A 20,445-nucleotide genomic window follows, 5' to 3' on the forward strand; every position below is an offset into this window, starting at 1 on the left:
ACCAACGCCGTTAAATGTAATAAACCGCTTGTGAGACATAATGACATGTGTCCCAGTGGATTCTTAACCAATGTTTGACTTCGACCATGTTCGAATCCGCACATGGTTTGCTTGTACCAACTCCATCAAAAGATAGTCCACGTTTGCAGGACATTGCCGCTACCAAATTGGCGTGTGCCACAGTTTCCCAGAGTGGACTAAATGCCGACCTCAATATTCTAATCCGCAAATGGTTTGCAAATGGTTTGCTTTTAACAACGCTGTCAAAAATAAGGTACCGTAGCAATTGGCAATTGAGAAATGAAGAATCAAGTCAGCGAGTCTGATCACCCAATCCGATCAGTCGCCTCCTGTGACAAGCATAGTTGCCTCTTGAGACAAGCATCGTTTGAAAAAGGCCAATTCTAACTCTGGTCGTCAAGGGTAGTACACATAATATTGAACAAGGCTGTGGAGAACGCTAGGGTATCTGCAAAGCCAGTGAATGGGGGTTTATAGTAGATTTATGAGGCGCTTCCATCAGTATTTGTACTTGGGTGAAAAAAATTTATCAAAATCAAAATCCAATATGACCGCAACTACAAAAGATATAAAAAAACGGCTATGCTAATTTGTTGTGTTCTATATGGAGACAATTCTCAGAAAGTTTGAAATCATTTCATGCAGGGGATTCAGAGAAGATAGTATTTGAAGACAAGTGCCCAAAAAACCCTGTCAAAACCTTGAATTCAATATGGCTGCCAAACCACGTGACCAATGACCAAAGTCAAAGAACAAAAATTATCAAGCACCTGAAGCAGTAGATACATGCAAGGTTTGAAAGTAAACGGGCAAACGGTTGTAGAGCAACAGGGCAAAATATATCGTCAAAAAATACTTGTTTTTCAGTTATCTGCCCTTGGCCTTTGGGCCTACGGCCTTGGCTTTCTGGCGGGCACTAGTACCCAACGGTCTACAAACACACACAAAATTTGAACAAAATCGAGGTAGTGGTTATTTTGCTAGGGCAGGTACAAAAATCGGCGGAATAATAAATAATAATAATAAATAATAATAATAATAATAATAATAATAATAAATCGAACGATTACAATAGGGCTCTACAGCCTTTCGGCTTGGAGCCCTAATTACATTGTCATCTATAACATCTTACATTTCCTTTTTCATACCCATAATGCAAAGACGTGTTTTTGTTTCTTAAGATGATGACACATTTAAACAAAAATTAATCCAATTATCGAATTATGACGTCATGTTTATCGGACCATTTTCATGTGTACCTTCACAATGTATCCCCGCTTCTTCCCATGTCCCCGTATCGAGGCAGGTGATGAAGGCTGATCCTGACACGTTCGCATACCCTGGTTTACACGTGTACTCAACAGTCTCGTTGACGAACCCGTCGGTAGCCGAGACCTCGGTCCTGTTTATTGAAGGTGGGTCTCCACAGTTAACTGAAACATCAGACTTAGCTATGAAAACAGCTTTGCTTTATGTTTATGTTTGTGCATTTGGGGGTATTTGTAGTTTTGTCTTTGCGTTTTTTTAGTACCTCATTTTTGTTGATGTTGTCTTGTTTTGCTTTTTAATAGTCTTGGTTTATTTTTGTTCATTTTTTCGTGGGAGAGTGTTGTTGTTTTGGTTTCGGGATGGTTTTAGGGGTTGGGGGCCTTGTTTTGGAAAGGTGATTCTCCGCGTGTAGTAATCAAAGCCTGGGTCTTGTGTTAGTGAATCAAAATAATTTTAGCTGTTCACTTTTCTTAATGTAGAGAAACGTTACAGGTTCAAATATACCTTTGGCGCACACTACAAACATGTTTGTGGTGCCGTGAGGAACAGGAAACAAATGCACCCCAAATAGATTTAAGATGTTTGGAGACGCTTCTTTTCATCCGCGGTTTCGTATCAATCAACAACCGAGAAGTGTTCATCCTTCCCAGACCTGTCATAAGTAATCATCTGATTAAATAAATATACTTATGTATCAATATTTATAAACTTATTCCATTTTCTGCTTCCGTTCAGATGGTATGCTCATGATAAACAAACAAAACATACTTAACTTTGCGTGTAAAACGATTTCACGGTGGACCTTATTTAACCAAGATTTGAAATACCAGATACGTTTGTTGTTAGATAATTAAAATAATAACTAAATCGTTCAGTTATGAAATACAGTTGTATAATATACTTCAGTGCGAAAGAAGTTGCGAAAAAGTGATTTTTTTCATTGCAGTGAACACAACACTTGATATTTCACTGCATTGAACATAACACTTTGAAGGAACTATTGTCATACAAGAGTAACTTACTCGCCAATAATTATAGATGGTCATTTATGGAGTTAAAATAGCTTCTTGCCGTTTGTTATTTTTTTGAAAATGTTTCGTTATAAACTGCAATTTACTCATTTAACCCGTCAATCGAGACATTTCGTTTCAGAAAAACGGCCATTCTTGTTATTTAACCAGCGTGGATTTTTTCGCTTGCAACAGTGGTCTCGTAGATTTCAAGAATATTTTTCGTTCAAGCCTTTTGTATATTATCATATGCAAACGTATGATAAAGAATTTTATTGACATGAAATCTGTTTTGTTACTTTTATATATATGTTTTAAGATTTTGCAAACACAGAACAATCTTTAAGTCGCAATTACGAGGGAAGGTGAAAGTCCCTGCGTGTTAGCTATGGATAGTAATGAAATTAGCATTTGAGATAACTGGTATCAAACGTATGTGTGAGATCGAATTCCAGGCCCGTGATTGGCTAATCCATGGTGATGTATAAGTCATTCATAAGTTGCTCGTGCTTCAGTCGAATGTTCACCTACGTCTGTATTGAACCACTGGACCGTGTAATAAATAATAATAATAATAATAATAATAATAATAATAATAATAATAATAATAATAAACAAACTTGTCTGCGAGTTTGTTTGTTATTATTATCAGTTACATTATCTGTTGTGTCAACGTTATCGTTTTTTAGAGTGTAATGTCCCTCCTCTTTAACACTCACTTCGAAGTCGAATAAAATTCAAAACACATCACGCATACTAATACACATCACAGTTTTGTTTTTCCCCTCTGTTTATCATTTACTGTCATTTTAGGCAAAGCAAATTTACTGAAAGTGACTTCTGAAAATTAGGTACATCGTAAAGCTCGCCAAATCACAATTCACGGCGTTATTTACCAGAGAGTATACTGTTTGTTTAGAAATCTAAATATCGGATATTTACCCGAAAAATTAATGTAGAAAAATAGCATATTAGTGATGTCGGGTATCAAATCAATAATGATAATTTTGAAACGTCGCTGATAGCCTAGAATCGATTAGAATGTTTTGGAAAATTCACATACACGAACGCCGTAACGAACTCGCCTTCAACACACACACCCACGTACACCCCCACACCCCCCACACACCCCACACACAAACACACAAACACACAAACACACACACACACACACACACACACACACACACACACACACACACACACACTCACTATTGTATTGTACCTTCACATGTCATATCATCAACATCCCATTTGCCTGAGTCAAGACACGTGACCTGGTTAGACGCTGAGAAGTGTGCATAGCCGTCGTGACAAGTGTAATTAGCGGTATTTCCAACCAGCGTCGAGTTGACGTCGACGTCTGCGTGGTCCATGGAAGGAGGAGTGCCACAGTCGACTGGAAAGAGAACAATAACAGGGGGGGACAATGAGGACAAATTAATCGTACATCGTTAATTTAAGCCACAGTGTGTAATGATGTAAATATGAATCATATATATACCTTCACAGATCATGTCAGGGATCTCCCATTGGCCAGTTTTGAGACACTTGACGTTATTTGAACCGGAAGCATGCCCATATCCTTTTTGGCATGTGTATTTGGCTGTTCCGTTTAGCAGACTGGAGGAGATGGAGAAGGTAGCGTTATCCACACTGTAGGGAGATCCGCAGTGCACTGTGGGCCAAAGATAGAGTTAGGACCAATAGTTGCTTAATTGCATTACTCACGCTGAATTATAATTTTGAACTGCAAAAGGTAATATTTATATTATCCATATATAAACTATAAGTCCTTGATAGTTGTTAGTATGGCATTTACAAGAATGAAACAAACATCATTGCTCGTATACAGATTAACAAAAAACTGTAGCTGCAATCTACCAAAACAGACTGATATGACGTTACACCTGAAAGAAGTCAAATGCTTCCATAACAACTGAGCAGATTGCTTTCCATAATGCAGAGAGAAAGTATCTGAAATTAACTAGAATATGAAAATAGTCATGTCGCCATGCTCAAAGTCTTTTCTTAACTTTAATTTGAAACCTTAAACTTTCAGATGCAGACATACACACATTCGTTTTGCAAAGTAGGAACCTTTGTGAATCCTGTGTGTAATTGGATGGGCATGTTCACTTAGTGAGCATTAGACTCCTTCGTCACAGAACTTACCACATTCTAGAACGCCAGCCTTCCAGACCGTTCCAGATTCGGTGATATTGAAGCACTGCATGGTTGTATTGAACACCCTCCCTGCACGACATATAGTTGCTGCCGTGAATGTGTTTCGGTAGGTAAAAGGTGTAAAGGCGTCATTCCAGGTACCGCTAAAGTTTCCGTCTGGTGTGTAAAGTCGGTTCCAAACCAGACATTCGGTGGACGGTAGGAGGTCATTCAATGTTTGGTCCGCATCCAAAACCCAGTGACCTCGTGTCATCTCTGAAGTCGTAGCTGTGAATGGTAAAGTATTTGTGCCTTCAAAGATTTTGTGAAGTGTTTTGATCAAATATCATATTTTGGGGCCATGTTTTAGGATAAGTAGATATTATTAAGTTTAATCATTAATGCACCTTTGGATTGTATATGTTTAGTTGTAAGCAACGTGGATTTCCTCTATGCTTTATCAGAACTGACATCTATACTATATGAGTTGTTTTCAATGGTATCCGAACAGCCGAAAGCATCGAATGAGTGAATGTTCACATGTTGTGCCTTCGCATCTTAATATCTATTTCTATTGTAGTATAATGCCTGAAAGTCAGTATTCAAAGGGTAGGTCAAACCTCGTGTAATACAATGACGTCGTGTACATTTAGCATCTTTCCCAAGAAGGTCTGGAGCAACGGTCGAATTATATCAGCATATCAGGCAGACCCGTTTCTGTTGCTCTCACAATGGACAGACTTAAAGTTTCAGAGTGAGCGAGTATGGTTTTACGCCGTCCTAAGCAATATTCCAGCATAATCACGGCAGGGGACAGCAGAAATAGGCTTCACACATCGTACCCATGTGGAGAATCGAACGAGGGTATTCGGCGTGACGAGCGAACCACTAGGCTACCCATACGCCCCTAAAGTTTCAGAACCATCACCATGATATGGGCTAAATATCAAACTTTCATATACTGCTGAAAAAAAGTGTAGGACCACCCGATTCTTTCATATTACCATAGTTAATCTGTCATGCCATGACATATTCTTTCAAATTACAAAAGTTAATCTGTCATGCCATGACTAGTAACATGAAATAATCGCGTGATCCTTAACTTTTTTGTGTGTAAAAAAACAACGACGGGATGAGATACTGGTCCTTCTTGGCCCACTGACAATGTCGTTGTTTTAAGTAACGAACAATTTTGTAATGATGCTTCCGGTGTGTAGCTTATCAGATACACATGTATGTACAAATGGTTATATTCATACAATAATTGTTTTTTCCTTAAGTTCATAAGTTACATTGACAAGCTATTTTACCTCTGGCGTATTCCATTACACAATAATGTCTAAATAGAGCGAATGACAAATTGAATTTTGCCAGTTTCATGAGAAATTCAAACTGTGATCAAGTCCGTTATTAAAAAAGGGCTTTTCTCACCACATATATATCAGCTTTGGTCAAAAACTTGCTCATGATCAAATGTTAAAAAAACAGCAACGGATTGCCATCGTCAAAAAGCAAAGCACCTATATCCCGGTAACCTATGTTATTGTCCACGTATATGCAATATGCATGTCAGTCTGACTTACGGCACGATGTTGGTATGTCACAAAGACCATACTGGCTAGCGTCATTGGACGTGTAGCACCAAGGACGACTCTGTGAGAGTATTGGATTGCGACAGTATATCAGAGATTGCCACCAGTTCGAGAAATGACTCGTCTTGTTGAAGGGGATTGTTGCCCCACTCCATCTAACACAGCTGGCTCCAGTGGCTGTTTTTAGTATCAACCCTTTGTATGTTGACCCTTTATCGTCTCGCAAGCACATATAATCTGAAAATACGACCATGTGAATATAAAGTGTCAAAATAATATCTCGGTATACAAATAAACACATCTTCAACAAGAACGCACCTTATCCTTTAATCGGTTATAGTTAAGTGTGACTTTACAAACGACGTATAATGATTTATATTTCTTTAAACTTGGACAATTTGTACACTTCTGTATGGCAGAACATAATATGTGATGCTTTAATGTACCCATGGGGATATCAGGAAACAACAGGAGCTGGGTTAATCTTAGGAACAGACCGAGGAAGAGCTGACGGTAACAGTGAAGGGCCTGAATTAGAATGTGCCTTTACAAATGACGACACGGGTTGTTCCTGGATACGGTCTCCCACAGTGTAGTTCTATTATTAGGATTCTACCTACCACAGTTTCTGACAGGGCAATACTGCCATTCAACATCCGGGTCGTTGGTGTAGCACCAGAGCCCGTATTTTCCGTCAGGGTTCCTGCAGTAGTTGGCGGCGTCCTCAAGGTTATCATCCGGGAACTTTGATATGTCCGTGTGGGAGTGCGCATGGGGGCTCTGGGAATCCCATCTTTGACAAGGGATTCCTGCTACTGTCGTGTTCAAATGTCCCTTATAGTCGGTTTGTTTTCGATAGCGATAACACTCCAAGGCTGGGCAATAGGAGAGATGATTTGACAATGAGAGACATGCATTCATGTTAATTATATACATACAACCTACTAAACGTACCAAATCCTATCGTGCCAACAATTCGCCATTTTGTCTGTTAATTGAGATACTGTAGTACTGTAGGGGGGGTGGGGGGGTGGGGGTGGGGGGGGGTGGGGGTGGGGGGGGGGGGGGGGGTGTGTGTCTTAAGCGTGTGTTTAGATTGATTGCTTCAGTGAGAGTTCCCACACACACTTTGGCTTCTATGTGCACGTGCAGCACGAGCTGTTCATGCATGATGTGAAATTTCATGGTGATCCGATGTTGCGTCCAGACGCAACGCCACGGTATTGTAAACGAACACCTCAACAATAGCTCAATTCAAATCATTAGTTCCTTATTTTATGTGGGTAGTGTACAAATACAAACGCACGGGAAAAGTACGCTTGTACAATGTGTACGATGAAGGGAAATCTGTGAAGCTTTGCCGGACTGTTGTACATGTATCAGACATAAGAATTGCATAGGAATGATAAAGGTTATTGTGCATCGTGTGCTTCTGTATAGTTATAAGATGTCACCTTGACAAATATACTCTTCAAAAAAAGAAACGCAATACGGATTTTTTTGGCCATAAAAGCAAAATTAGCGAGCCAAGAAGTGCAAAATGATCAGTTTTAATGTGTTATAGTGTCAGTGACGAATTTCCCGGAACAAAATGATCACAACAAGCACATGCAAACCATTAGTCGGGAAACACGTGATCGGCCAAGGTTGGGACGACCAAGATTAACCCGCCCTACAAGATCGCTACATCCGACTGCGCCACCTACGTGAAAGGACGATCACAGCCACCTCAACTCCATCCCAAATACCCGGACTGCCCAGAATCTCCGACCAGACCGTACGTATACGAAACCGTTTAAGAGCAGCAGGTCTACGAGCAACGACTGAATTGGTGTCATCAACACAGGGTATGGCCTCAACTGCGACGGAGAGATGTCTTTTTCAGCGACGAATCAAGATTTCTCCTCCGTCGAGGGGATGGTAAAGCACCGGTCTACAGACGTCTGGGAGAACGTTACGCCGAAAACTGCGTACAGGAAGTGGACAGGTTTGGTGGGGGTAGCGTTATGATGTGAGCGGCTATCTCTCATCATGACAGGTTTGGTCCATATCAAGGGCAACGATACATCAACGAAATTCTCCTACCACACGTCCGACTCGTGATGATCCGGGGCAGAATAGGTCCTCAGCAACCAATGCTTGCCCTTAAAGGCGACTATGCTTGTCGTAAGAGGCGAATAACGTGATGCATGTCATCGTATTCCAATTGCGTGGATCGATGCCCATGATGTCAATCACTGGATTGTCTGGTCCAGACTTGATTTTTTACAGACCGCCGTCATTCAGCTGGAATACTGATGAGTGCGGCGTTAAACAACAAACAACAACAACCACACGTCCTCCCAATTGCAGCCAATGGCAATGGTGTATTCCAGCAGGACAACGCTCGACCGCATACAGAACGGATCACAAGAGCCTGCATGCATGTCCACACAACAACAACGTTGATGTTCTCCCGTGGCCTTCCAGATCCCCGGATTTGACTCCGATAGAGCATCTGTGGGATGAATTGATAGACGGCTACGCCGACGTCAACCACAACCCCAGACGTTGCAGCAGTTGACCTTTGCGTTGCAGGCCGAGTGGGCTACCATTCCCCAGGATGTGATTCGCATACTCGTCTCTTCCATGGGCAGGAGATGTCATTCCGCTATCTATTCCAACGTGGGACATCCGCGTTATTGATGGTAGCTGACCTTCACCTTGGATTTTTCCTGTGTACCGATAACTGAGATGACTACTGTTACCAAGAGTACTCTTCAGAACATTTTGCCTCAGTACCTTGTACGGTTCCTGATGAAGGAGTAAATATATACTCCGAAACGTCCTGTTCCTCAGAATAAATAAGTTTACGTTCAAAGATTCTCTTCCTTACGTCTGTCATATATATACATGTAGTGTTAAGAATGCTAAGTAGATAATATTAACGTATTCACCATCGGTGTACCGCCTCCCATGAACCATTATCTCACAGACTTCTAGTAGGACGAGCACCTCGTAGTAGATGTGAACGCTGACGTATCTGCCTACGGGGAAGTAGTCGCACACGACGTTGGCGGTCTCCCCACGGTAGTAGATGAAGGTATACAGTGTACAGGATGACGCAGGGTAGCCATCACGCCACACTGTCACGTTGATAACAGGAGAATCGAGTTTCTTCACATCTGGAAAAAAATAGTTTCAAACTAAATACTCTTCGGTGTTCGCCGTTAAGGCTCTTCATTTTTTAGATAAATGTTTTTCAAATCTTAATGTCTAAAATAAATATTATTTTGCATTTTGTTGCTCTTGGCGTTAACGGATAGTGCTGGATACATAACACGATACCACAGGCATATGCAATGTTCAAGCATATCATTCAGAATGTAAGGCTATGCTAAGAGGTGTTTGACAGGGAAGAGTCGTAACAGCTTTGTTCACATATAAATGATCTCTAAATGGAACTTGGAGCTTATGTTTATGAATAGAGATTATAGTGATTATTTCTACATAACTGTTGGCTTACGATACAACCCTAGTCAGTATTATTGAAACGCAGACTTTAAAAGACACGGTGGACTCTCATGATGTGTTTGTTTGTTTGTTGTTTAAAGCCTCGCTCAGCAATATTCCTGCTATGTGACACCTGAAATAAACGTGCCATGTACAAAGCATCTTATAATTGATATTGTGACCAACAATCCACGCCGTCATGGCACAGTGACACGCATTTCTACATGTCGCACAGCCTGACAACCTGATCCATTTGGTCTTTTATTACGACCAGAAAAGGCTTTGGAGGATCTATTCTAAACAGGGATCACGTGATCTTGCATTATGGAATAGTGAGAAACAGAAGCAAATGAGCAACAATGTCCTAAAAAAACAAGGCCATCGATTAAGCATTGAGAACTGAATATCAACTTTTGTGCAACCTGAGGGGGCACGGGTGGCCCAGTCATCTAAGGCGCCGCGATTCGCTGTGCAGAGTTGCGTCCCTTGGGCACGCCAGAACCCTATGATTGTGGGTTCGAATCCCGGTTCGCCCCGATTATGTTTCTAGGTTTGTCAGCACCATACCCGTGCTCGTGGGTTTCACCGAAGTGGTAAACGTCTGAGACCAGAATCATTTCAGGCTTTCCTCCCACATTAAGCTGACACGCCGTGATATAACTGGAATACTCTTAAAAGCGGCGTTAAACCCAACTCACTCACTCACTTATGCAACCTGATTAAATGTTAATGAATTCAATCCAACCATTCGCAGAGTTCGACTAACTTTAATTGTCAAACGCTGTGTCCTCATGTCCGCCGTATATCTACACAGGAAACAATATGTTAATTCACTGTAGTTAGGTACGCTGTAAGAGCGCAGGTGTTACACATTCACCATCCAGATCAGTTTTAGGGCCACTTAGATCGTGTCGACGCAAAAATATGTAGTCAAATGTAAACTCTTGATATTTGGTAGACTATGTAGAAAAAGTACGTCTTTCATTCCAGTGGATCTGTCCTTACAGAAACTAGATCGTTTTATGTTAGCATTATATAACAAGAACGGCTTTATACATGAATATACTTTATACATCCGATTATTTTGACAATATGATATTGGAGAAATACTGCCAGCCTATCTCAAATGTGGTACCTTTATGAATTAACAGCTATGAAACTCTATTGTAAACACCTCACAGAGTGATTATGAACAGTCTTTAGACATGTACGAAAAAACATATTAACTTCGTACTTTTTCAAATCCATTTGATTTTATATAAATTACAAGCGATTCCGTGGCATTTGATTGAATAACCAAGCAAGGTTTCTTGCGTTTGTGTTTCCATAAATCGAAAACAATTTTGTCCAGGCCCACTTTGAAACTACTGTTTCCTGATTGGCTGATGATAGAATGGGCAGGGTTTGTGTTGCATAATTGCTCTGAACGATTTAGTACTTATGTCTGCAGTGTTGTGTGTTAATCATTAAATAAGCAGTCTGTAAAGTAATTTTGATTGACTATAATTATTTATAACAATTGACTTCAATATGTTTGCGTTCAAGTACAAGCCGTACAAGTTATAATTACGTAATAATACAGCATCATTGCCTAGTGACGCATCGCCGGTCAAAATTTAGATCAAGATAATGCACAATTCACTCGGGAGTCACTAAAAGTCAAAACATACGAGAGGAATTAGTATAAATGTCAAGCACCTCCACTGGTCAGTACACAACACCACTGACAGTAAACAGCTTGGTTGTATTCGTATTCTTTTTCTAATAAAGGTCAGAAACTGTTATTTGATATAAAAAATTATTTGATATATATTCTAGATAATCTATGTTTTTATAGGTGGTTAAATTTAACAATCCAATGTAAGGGGGTAGAGACATATTTGCACTGTTTATGGGTACTACTCCCTTGAGGGTTTGTAGAATGAAGTGTTCATTATTACCTTGTATGTATATATGAAAGATCATACACAATAACCTGTAAGTTTAAGATATTTGTTTACCCGCAGTTGTATGTATTATGAATAGATGTTACCATACTTAGTATATTTTATGTGTTCAGCGTCACATGCCTGCGTTAATGGACAGTTTTTTTTCCGAATATGCACAGTTTCAGTACAATATACAATATATTCGAAGATGCATTGCCGCTCATGGAGGTCATATCCCGTATTGAACGGTCTGGGCCGTCGTCACCTTAAAGTTGTAACCAATGTTGTTGATCGAATACTGGACGAATGACCCCTTGTCAAGAAATGTCCCTGTTGGAGGTCAAGGACTTTGTTGTTGAATTAGTAAATTCGCATTTTACTGTTCTGAATGATGAATTTCTACAATACAATTGTTATTGCTGCTTCAAATTGTGTTGGTCATATTTTATCCTAGAAATATCGTTGGTAACGTTTCTTTTGGCCGTCAGTTTTCTATTCACTTTTTTAGATAAATGCTTTTCAAATCTTAATGTCAAAAATAAATATTATTTTGCATTTTGTTGCTCTTGGCGTTAATGGATAGTGCTGGATTTACATAACACGATACCACAGGCATATGCAATGTTCAAGCATATCATTCAGAATGTAAGGCTATGCTAAGGGGTGTTTGACAGGGAAGAGTCGTAACAGCTTTGTTCCCATGTAAATAAATTATTATTTCTAACTTCTAACTTCATACGTAGCAAGCCAAGCGTATTTATATTGATTTTACTTCCATATGCAGTCATAGGTCATAATATTGGTCACGTGATTTAATGTCCTCTTTTGACATGAAAGTGTTATGTCCCCTACCTTTCCAGCTTCCCCCCTTGGGTATTTGAACCATTAAAATAGTTATTCGATTGTTTTTCTATGTTTCATGTATTACGATTCTCTATGCCATGTATTGAAGTTCTATCTCTTGTATTCTGTATTGTAGACACAACACCACTGACAGTAAATTGCTTGATTGAAATCGATCCTCTTCTTCCTATTAAGGTAAAATGCATTTCCCAAACACGGGTCAAAAGCTTCATTTAGAGACAAGAACTAATGCTTACTTACTTACATTGGAGATTTTACGTGCGCTTTCCGACTCTAGCGTATTTCGCACACGGAGAACTAATGCTGTTTTTACTCCTTTTAATATCTGGATGGACATTGGAATCCGTTATTAGTATTGAACTTGAGCATGTACAACTTAAAGTTAATCCAATTACACTTGCTTAGAGTGAGTGAGTGAGTTAAAATGTAACGTTGCATCATCATGTTCTTTTGGCCATAGCGACCACTTGCTTATAAATTAACGAAATACATACAATCATATGTAACCATTACTGATGTCAATGGACCATTACCGGTCGAATAACGTCCGGAATATCGAACGTGTAAGCATCCTTTGTGTGGGCATGGACTTATTTATCTAGCTGAGTAGTGTTGTGGGGCAAAACACATTTCGGTTCAAAATAGATTTCTTCTGATACGAATATGTTTTGATACGAATTAATTGCCATTTAAATAATACGGGATTATTTTTATTGAAATTTCTTGCCATTTGTACATTGTGAAATGACCAAGTAGAAAAGGTGTAAACTAGATAGAAAACAATCTTAAGTTGCTAAGTATTGATATTCATGTGTGTGCAATTATTGTCAATATTGGTCATTGTTACTAGTTTTAAGTTCTGATGCAAATAGATAAAACCTTAAAGCCTTAGTAACGTCGAAATAAAGACGTTCGGTTTCCTGGTATGCATAATGATTATATTTTTAAAACAAATTCGTTATTAAAGAAAAATATGTGGACCATTCCTTTATTTGAGTTCTGCTTGGTTAAATTACTTTCTCACCATAAAATCTAATGGAAACATCTCCAACTTCGACATCACTGCCCAGATCAATGACAAACGTTCCCTCGGCCACATTCAGTATTACGGCGCACGATGATGTGTTACCGTCCGTCAGTGGGGAGACGTCCATGATGTCGTTGCCAGACAGAGAAACAGGTTTCCCGTGTGACAGATTCTCATCCGCTGTGAAGAAACAAACTCGTTTTATACTCATCCACCATTCGAGCACTGTCGTTTTCGTGAACCAAATTTGGTACATATTGGGCATTATCATAATATGCATCTTGATCACAATGTAGAAACTAATTGTCTGTATACTAGTTTTAAATTAGTCAAAAAATGATAACACGTCAATGGGAGAGTGTACTGCAATCTCATTGACAATGTTTTAAACACGTTGCTGAATAAGATTTTTTAATACGTATGGATACTTGTTGTGACAATTATCTATTTTTCGTCAATCACCAATTTAAGAAACCAAAAACTTGTCATTCGACTAAGAGAAATCGATACCACTTGAATTCATATTAAGTATGTTATTTTTGTATCAGAAAGAGTTTGATTTTTGTTTCACACATTGTTGACTAGAGAAACACTACTGATAACTTGTTTTACTTTATGTCCTAAAAACATGTTGGTATTATTTCAGATTTTAGCCGACGGCGTTAGCGGGAAGTTTCAAGTGCAACTTCAGGGCGCTGAATTCTTAATTACAGCAAATATGAAACACTTTATGTTCCTAATGCATTATTCGAAATAAATAGATTCATTATCATTTGGGTCAAATGAGTTTACAAATGTCCATACGAAGCACATATTTAATCATTCTGCGTGTCCTACGGCATTGGTTCAATGACATCACAGTATCAATGACATCATTGCGAACCATGATCGGAGTGTCAGATTCTCGACACTTTTTGCAATAAATATCTTACTTTTTCCCACCTTATGTAATTCTAAAACTTCTGGGCCCAGCCATTATCTAACAGACAATAGATATAATTTATGTCTTATTCGTGCTAACGATAACATAACTAATAAAAGCGACAAAACCCTTTCTAGATTAATAAGAAATCTCTGTCGATTGAAGAATTCAGACCATATCATGAGCATGCGTCCATTAATCATCATCATGTAGATGATACCAGGTGCACGCGAAAAGGTGAGCGTATCCTGCCCCACCAGTGTCACACGTCACAAACACATGCAAAACCAAGTCAATTGTTCACCTAAAACAACACGTGGACATATGGTACAAGTCAAAACAGAGAATTGCATTGGACATCATTTTTATCACTGATGCGTAAAATTTGGAGAAGTCATCCACATGTCTGCCAGATAACATTATGAAAGCTTCAATAAGACCTTGAATGTTATATTCTTGATCAAACAATTTTTGAGCAGTGTTGGAATGGAGCCTTTTGAAATCTTCGTACTTCGTAATATGCGACCTGTCGTAAAATGGGAATAAATTCACTTTATAATGGCCTGTCTCTGAATTTTACTTTCTGATTCTCATCGGCATCGTTTCAGGTGACAGACTGGCTTAAATATGTAATTAAAGGATACCCGATACACAACAGTAGTGCAGTGAACACAACTACATCCCCAATCATCATAAAAGCGGCCAACACTTAACGAGATTAAGAGTCCTACATTGTATCTTGCAAAACGTGGTAACATTTCTCCCACCCCACGTTAACCTATACGTGGTTACACGTTTTCATTCCAACTGTGCACATCGTAACACGTACCACATTCCCGCCCTACACGTAGCCATATTGCTCCCATTCCCAACCTATTCAACGCTACATGTCTCCAATCCCCTACCAACACATTGTCACATATCTTCAATCCCTACCATACACACAGTGTATAAAATCCCCATTCAACACACTGCCACATGTACATGTCTCCAAACCTCATCCTGCGCACAGTGATGTGTCTCAAAGCCCCATTCTACACATTCCCCGTTAAAACATTCAGGCGGATTAAGAATCAACGGATACTGCATTAGGATGTTGGTCAGAAAGTCAAAGTCCTGAAAATACCCCCTTACGACATTATGTCAAAGCCAAATAGATTAACAATTAATTAATTATATTTATGTAGTTTTCCAATTTATGTAGGTTTCCAAATGAAGAAGTTTCAATTCATAGATCATTTCAAGATGCATCTCGCTGAATTCAGATAAGTATCGATTATTCGTTGACAACATTGCAATAAACCTGACATATACTGCAGATGCCTCTGATGTCTGTCCCTCCATTGAGTCATACTTGTGCTAAATTCTATATCAGTAAGCGTCAATTTACAGTTTTGAACCACACAGGGGTAAGCTTCCAAACATAAAGATTTCATTAGAACAGATATATAACAGGTATTCTTCAAGCGTGTGTAAACAGTAAACAGGTGTATCAGAAAACAGGACAGATGTTAAAACATCACATTACAAATGCCATTAATAAGTTCTAAATGGACGTCTTTTCACAGCAAGTGGATCAAAGTAAATGCTCACCTGTCGGTGATATTGTTATATCTATAAATACTGTCTCATATTGGCATCAATGTTTACTGTTAATATTCTATTTGGGCATCGATGTATTGCCATCGGCCCTTGGACAGTTTTAATGTATCAACAGATTAATATACATCGTGACAAACCAAGTCATTCGGTTCAATTCCTAGCGGTGACATGCATGTATTTATTGATTTGCTCTTTCGGTCGTTTGCTTTGTAGTGTTTAGTTTGGTCAGTGTTTCTCATATAAAGGCGCAGTGTCAGACAGTGTTACTGACATATCATGGAAGGAAATTGTTATCTGCAGTAACTGCTTTTTTGTAGAATCACGGTCTTGTTTAGGAACAGCTATATCTTGTGTGTACGAATTGACCATATCACATAATTTGGTCAGTCGAGGGATTGCCTGAAGTTTTCATAGTTTCGTATGACAACCAACCAAATTATGCCAGAAAGCGAAATAATGTTATGTTTTGCAAACAATCCGATCATAAACTGTTATCTTGTTCTTTCTTGCTTTTGACTGCAATCGTAGAATTCTATCGATTTTAGTCAATTACAGATAAGTAATGAACTTAACGCAAATAACCATTTGCCAACGTATGGAGATGCTTCTAGCATTTCGAAATAACTGATACTAATGGTATATACTTCTGTATGCTACTTGCATTGACATATCAACAGATCGGGTCCTCCCAAACTGTTATGAACATTCAGATAAGACCAGAGGAATTTTGCAGAAGTCCATCCGAAGTCGTCCTATGGTTTTATGACACCGCCATTCTTCTGATATACTGCCTATGGTCTCTGTCAGCCTCATCCATCATGTGCATGAGGCATGCTGCAGTAGTTAAACATGTGGCACGAGAGGTACTGACTTCCATTGGGAAGTGATGTGAATAGTTTGAACACCTCAAACCGTTCGTGCAACGAGGAAGTGTTTCGTACCTCGTCGACTGGCTTATTTCTTACGCTAGTTATAGATGCAAAACAATCATATATTTCTTTTGCGTTTCGATATATATTATATTTCAGAAGATCAATCATTGCAGGATTTAATACTCTTTCTCAATGCGGATTGGTACCGGTATGGGCGGTTAGCCTAGTAGTGGAAAGTTTGCTCTACACGCCATGGACTGATTTCGATTTCTAAAAGGGTACAATCTGTGAAAATGATTCATGGTGTCCCAATGCCATAGCAGGACAAATGCTAAAAATGTCGTGCAAACCTTTTCACTCACTGACTATAACCATACTGCCTGACTATAACGTATTGGTCCTTCTTATTCATTTCCAAGATTATACTGACGTTATCCTTCGTCGTATTCGGGACTAAGAGGTATAATCCATATTGATTCCCATCTTGCCTCAATGTGCCAAATATATTCGGCGTTATTAATGACCAATAGGGAGAGCCGTGACAAATACATGAGACCTTGGGTTCAAATGGCAAATCTGACCGTGTGGCATCCATTTCGAATGTTTCTAGCTTACTGACCTGTGCAGACGATGGACACAGTCCAGTAGCCATTGACGTTACAGTAACCTTTTTCCCGACCACTCTTGACCGTGTAACCCTCTACGCAGTCGTAAGTTACCCACTCTACAGGGCTCTTGTAGTGAGTTGTTGACGGTGGGCTTGTCATCACTGCGAACGGACGTTCAGGTGGTTGACCACAGTCAACTGAAATGCGAGATATGAAGAGAGGAGGATTCCTTGATTGTCTTCACGTTAAAAATGGACATCTGTCAGCTTCATGTTCATTATTTGTAACTACCTACACACACGGTTCTGTTTAATATTCTTTTATAGTGTTATTGTTTTGGGGAGAACGGCATTGCGATCGTGTCTCCTACAACAAATAAGTAACGCGTTTTTAATAAATTCAAACACAAAGCATACGTCTGTACTTTTAACAAGAATGTTTGAGTGGTTTAAATACCTGATTATGTAATTCATGATCAACGCTTTCCAAAAGGTTCCGGGTAGGATCAAAGTATGTATGCCTATTAAATGGACAAAAGCATGCTTTACATACCTGATGTTATAGGTCGGGCATACACCTCAATCTGACAGATTTGTAACATGCCAAGTTGGTCGCCAAAGTCCACCTCAAGTTGTAGATGTCTGCCGAACGCTGGGTACCGTTTACCTGTACAGGTAGCCACGAACCTGGACCCCGCGGGTATAGATGTCATGTGTTGCATACAGCTGTACAACCTGTGGCTGGGATTGTTTGTGAGTCGCACGTTTAGGTTGGGTAGTGAGAAAGCTGGAACACGTAAGGCTCGGAGTCATGTGTTTGTTGCTACACGTTGATGAATTTCAAGATAGATTTGTGTGCAATTCAAGAATTCAGTTGTCGCAGAGAGAACTCGTACATAACATGCCAGTAGGCCGTAATAAGTGTTGTGGAGATCGCAACATAGTCCGCACGATGACTCGGGAATAGACAAGTGTAGACAATAGTAAACAGGGATAAGCAGCAAACGCGAGCAGACAACTTTGGCGTTGACGGCATACGCAATTAGACTACCACTAGGGGGCACGGGTGGTCAAGTCGTCTAAGGCGCCGCGATTCGCTGTGCAGAGTTGCGTCCCTTGGGCACGCCAGAAACCTATGATTGTGGGTTCGAATCCCGGTTCGCCCCAATTATGTTTCTAGGTTTGTCAGCACCATACCCGTGCTCGTGGGTTTCACCGAAGTGGTAAACGTCTTAGACCTGCATCACTTCGGGCTTTCCTCCCACATTAAGCTGACAGGCCGTGATATAACTGGAATACTGTTAAAAGCGGCGTTAAACCCAACTCACTCACTCACTCACTCACTACCATTAGAGTTGACGGCATACGCGAGTAGACTAATATTGGCGTTGACGGCATACGCGAAAGGACGCCATACGCGATGACAGCATACGCAAATAGACGGCATAAGCTAATAGACTACATGCGAATATACACCAACATAGTCTTCACGATGACTAGTGAATAGATACATATTGATAACTCTAAACACGAATCAGCACCAAACGCAGTTTGACAAAATAGGCGTTGAGGGTATACGCGTTGACAACATACGCGTTGACATACGCAAATTGACGGCAAAAGCCATGAGACGACAAACGCGAATAGACATCATACGCGTTGACAACATACTACATCAGACGGTATATGCGAATTGACAACACACGCGTTGACATCATACTACATCAGGCGGTATATGCGAATAGACAACACACGCGTTGACATCATACTACATCAGACGGTATATGCGAATTGACAACACACGCGTTGACATCATACTACATCAGACGGTATATGCGAATTGACAACACACGCGTTGACATCATACCACATCAGACGGTATATGCGAATAGACAACACACGCGTTGACATCATACTACATCAGACGGTATATGCGAATAGACAACACACGCGTTGACATCATACTACATCAGACGGTATATGCGAATAGACAACACAAGCGTTGACATCATACGCAAATTGACGGCAAACGTAATTTTACGACATACGCGAATAGACGACATACGTGAATAGATGGGATGCGCGAATAGACGACAAACGCCATTAGGCGACATACGTGAATGGACAGCATTCACAAAGATGACGTCATGACGAGGTGTAGTGGTGTCACAAATGACAAATCAAGTAAATATCACTTCGGAATGTCTTTATGACGCACGTACGTGTTTCAGTGACGTGTGTTTTCACAATTTACATACATATATGAAATTGTTGGTGATTCAAGTAAGTATAATGCTCATTCACCGAGCAGGGAATAAGCATACCAAATAGTCACTTACATGTATCTGAACATTTCCTCTGGCTTTAAATGGTTATTATCATGCAGGTGTTAAATTGTTGATTGGTGTAGACTTGAATGTGACAACAATGTAATTTTGCTAATGAAACAACAGCTCTTACATTTTCTACGCCATTGAATATAGACTAGGTGGTTATTGCTAGACAAGTGCGTGGAACGATGGTCAGGATTTCACTGAATTGTCTGATCCATCTACATACCTGTCTCATATAGCTGAAATGAAGCGTTAACACCAAACAAACAAACAATCATATTCTGTGATCTGCCCTCACCAAAGTCATCATCCGGTAGTGTCACGGCTACTTGATAGACGTCATAGTGGTCGCCAAGAGTGACGTTCATATGGGGACGTTGCTCGAGTGCAGTGCTGCTACAGTCGCCGTTGAGAAGACTCACTCCCAGCTTTGTTGGGTCCACGGCGTTAGCAGGATGAAATGTAGAGGTGGATGACAGTGCGAGAAGTGTAGCTGTAGTGTTACGGATGTCATCCAAAGTCGCGGTGGACGTCTGTACCGCAGTGAAGACTGCAACGTCCAGACTGGCATTGGCTGCATGAATTAGTTAAATATTTGTAATATTGGATCAAGAACAATTTTTTAAAACTGTTGAACTTTAGCATCATTATCAAAGGGAACACGGCGATAGCGTTCGGTAATGTTCTATCTTTGTGTTTAGTACACAATGAGTGAGTGAGTTTGATTAACGCCGCGTTCA

General features: G+C 39.9%; 1 protein-coding gene across 3 annotated transcripts in view; it reads right to left on the reverse strand.

Moving 5' to 3' along the window:
- Positions 1 to 20,445, reverse strand: part of LOC124142560 — a 138,549-nt gene that overhangs the window by 64,419 nt on the left and 53,685 nt on the right. For all 3 annotated transcript variants that reach the window (XR_007221771.1, XM_048397896.1, XM_046511120.2), the window contains exons 4-14: positions 20,004 to 20,279; positions 17,926 to 18,159; positions 17,385 to 17,570; positions 13,367 to 13,549; positions 8,995 to 9,222; positions 6,679 to 6,933; positions 6,050 to 6,295; positions 4,476 to 4,754; positions 3,805 to 3,978; positions 3,526 to 3,699; positions 1,281 to 1,454 (exon numbers count right to left, since the gene is read on the reverse strand). Coding sequence is in view for 2 of the 3 variants with exons in the window: in XM_048397896.1 (XP_048253853.1) it covers positions 1,281 to 1,454; positions 3,526 to 3,699; positions 3,805 to 3,978; positions 4,476 to 4,754; positions 6,050 to 6,295; positions 6,679 to 6,933; positions 8,995 to 9,222; positions 13,367 to 13,549; positions 17,385 to 17,570; positions 17,926 to 18,159; positions 20,004 to 20,279 (2,409 nt within the window). In the remaining variant the exon portion in view is untranslated. The remainder of the gene's footprint in view (positions 1 to 1,280; positions 1,455 to 3,525; positions 3,700 to 3,804; positions 3,979 to 4,475; positions 4,755 to 6,049; positions 6,296 to 6,678; positions 6,934 to 8,994; positions 9,223 to 13,366; positions 13,550 to 17,384; positions 17,571 to 17,925; positions 18,160 to 20,003; positions 20,280 to 20,445) is intronic.

The sequence above is a fragment of the Haliotis rufescens genome, unplaced genomic scaffold (genome assembly GCF_023055435.1).
Source record: "Haliotis rufescens isolate VD_foot unplaced genomic scaffold, xgHalRufe1.0.p SCAF_17, whole genome shotgun sequence".
In the NCBI taxonomy this organism is placed as follows: Eukaryota; Metazoa; Mollusca; class Gastropoda; order Lepetellida; family Haliotidae; genus Haliotis; species Haliotis rufescens.